Source organism: Aptenodytes forsteri, unplaced genomic scaffold, assembly GCF_000699145.1.
Source record: "Aptenodytes forsteri isolate BGI_AS27 unplaced genomic scaffold, ASM69914v1 Scaffold279, whole genome shotgun sequence".
Lineage (NCBI taxonomy): Eukaryota > Metazoa > Chordata > Aves > Sphenisciformes > Spheniscidae > Aptenodytes > Aptenodytes forsteri.
In genome coordinates, this window is record NW_008795856.1 from 11,812 (window position 1) to 12,634 (window position 823).

The 823-nt window shown below is 69.9% G+C and overlaps 1 protein-coding gene across 1 annotated transcript in view; it reads left to right on the forward strand.

Annotated features, from left to right (window-relative positions):
* Positions 1-823, forward strand: part of LOC103902644 (collagen alpha-1(I) chain) — an 11,843-nt gene that overhangs the window by 6,243 nt on the left and 4,777 nt on the right. The window contains exons 13-16 of the mRNA XM_019473238.1: positions 97-204; positions 318-371; positions 484-537; positions 645-752. Coding sequence (XP_019328783.1) covers positions 97-204; positions 318-371; positions 484-537; positions 645-752 — 324 coding nt within the window. The remainder of the gene's footprint in view (positions 1-96; positions 205-317; positions 372-483; positions 538-644; positions 753-823) is intronic.

Sequence of the window (823 nt, forward strand, 5' to 3'; positions counted from 1 at the left end):
GGGCAGGGGGGAGAAGAAAGGGGGGGGGGGGGTGGTGGTGGTGATCCCCCTGGAGGGGACCTCCCCAGGTAACCCGCCGTCATCTTCCTCTCCCAGGGCGACCCCGGTCCCAAAGGTGCTGACGGCGCTCCTGGCAAAGACGGTCTCCGAGGTCTGACCGGCCCCATCGGCCCCCCCGGCCCCGCTGGTGCTCCTGGTGACAAGGTAGGGCTGTCCCCCAGCTGGACGCTGCACCGGGGACGGATGTGTCCTGGTACCCACCGCCACCTCCTCGCCGCAACCTTGACCTTCTTTTTGGTTTTCCTCCCCTTTTCCAGGGTGAAGCTGGTCCCCCCGGTCCTTCTGGTCCCACTGGTGCCCGTGGTGCTCCCGTAAGTGTCCCCCCCACCCTGGCCGATGGCCCTGCCGTGGGTGGCCATCCTTTGGTGGCCGTTGGTGGCCATGCCCTGCCTGGGGTGACACCGTTCTCACCGTCTCCCCTAGGGCGACCGTGGCGAGCCTGGCCCTCCCGGTCCTGCTGGATTTGCTGGCCCCCCCGTAAGTGCGACAGCCTCGCTCCTCCCTGCCCCGGGGGCCTGATCCTGCCCCGCTGGGGCGATGCTGTGCCCCCCCACCCCGGCTCACCCCACTCCGCTCTCCCACAGGGTGCCGACGGCCAGCCTGGTGCTAAAGGTGAAACTGGTGATGCTGGAGCCAAGGGTGATGCTGGTCCCCCCGGCCCTGCCGGCCCCACTGGTGCTCCTGGCCCTGCCGTAAGTTGTGCCCCCCACCCCCCAACCGCTCGGGGTCCAGCCCCACGCTGCGGCTCACCCCTCTCCTCCTC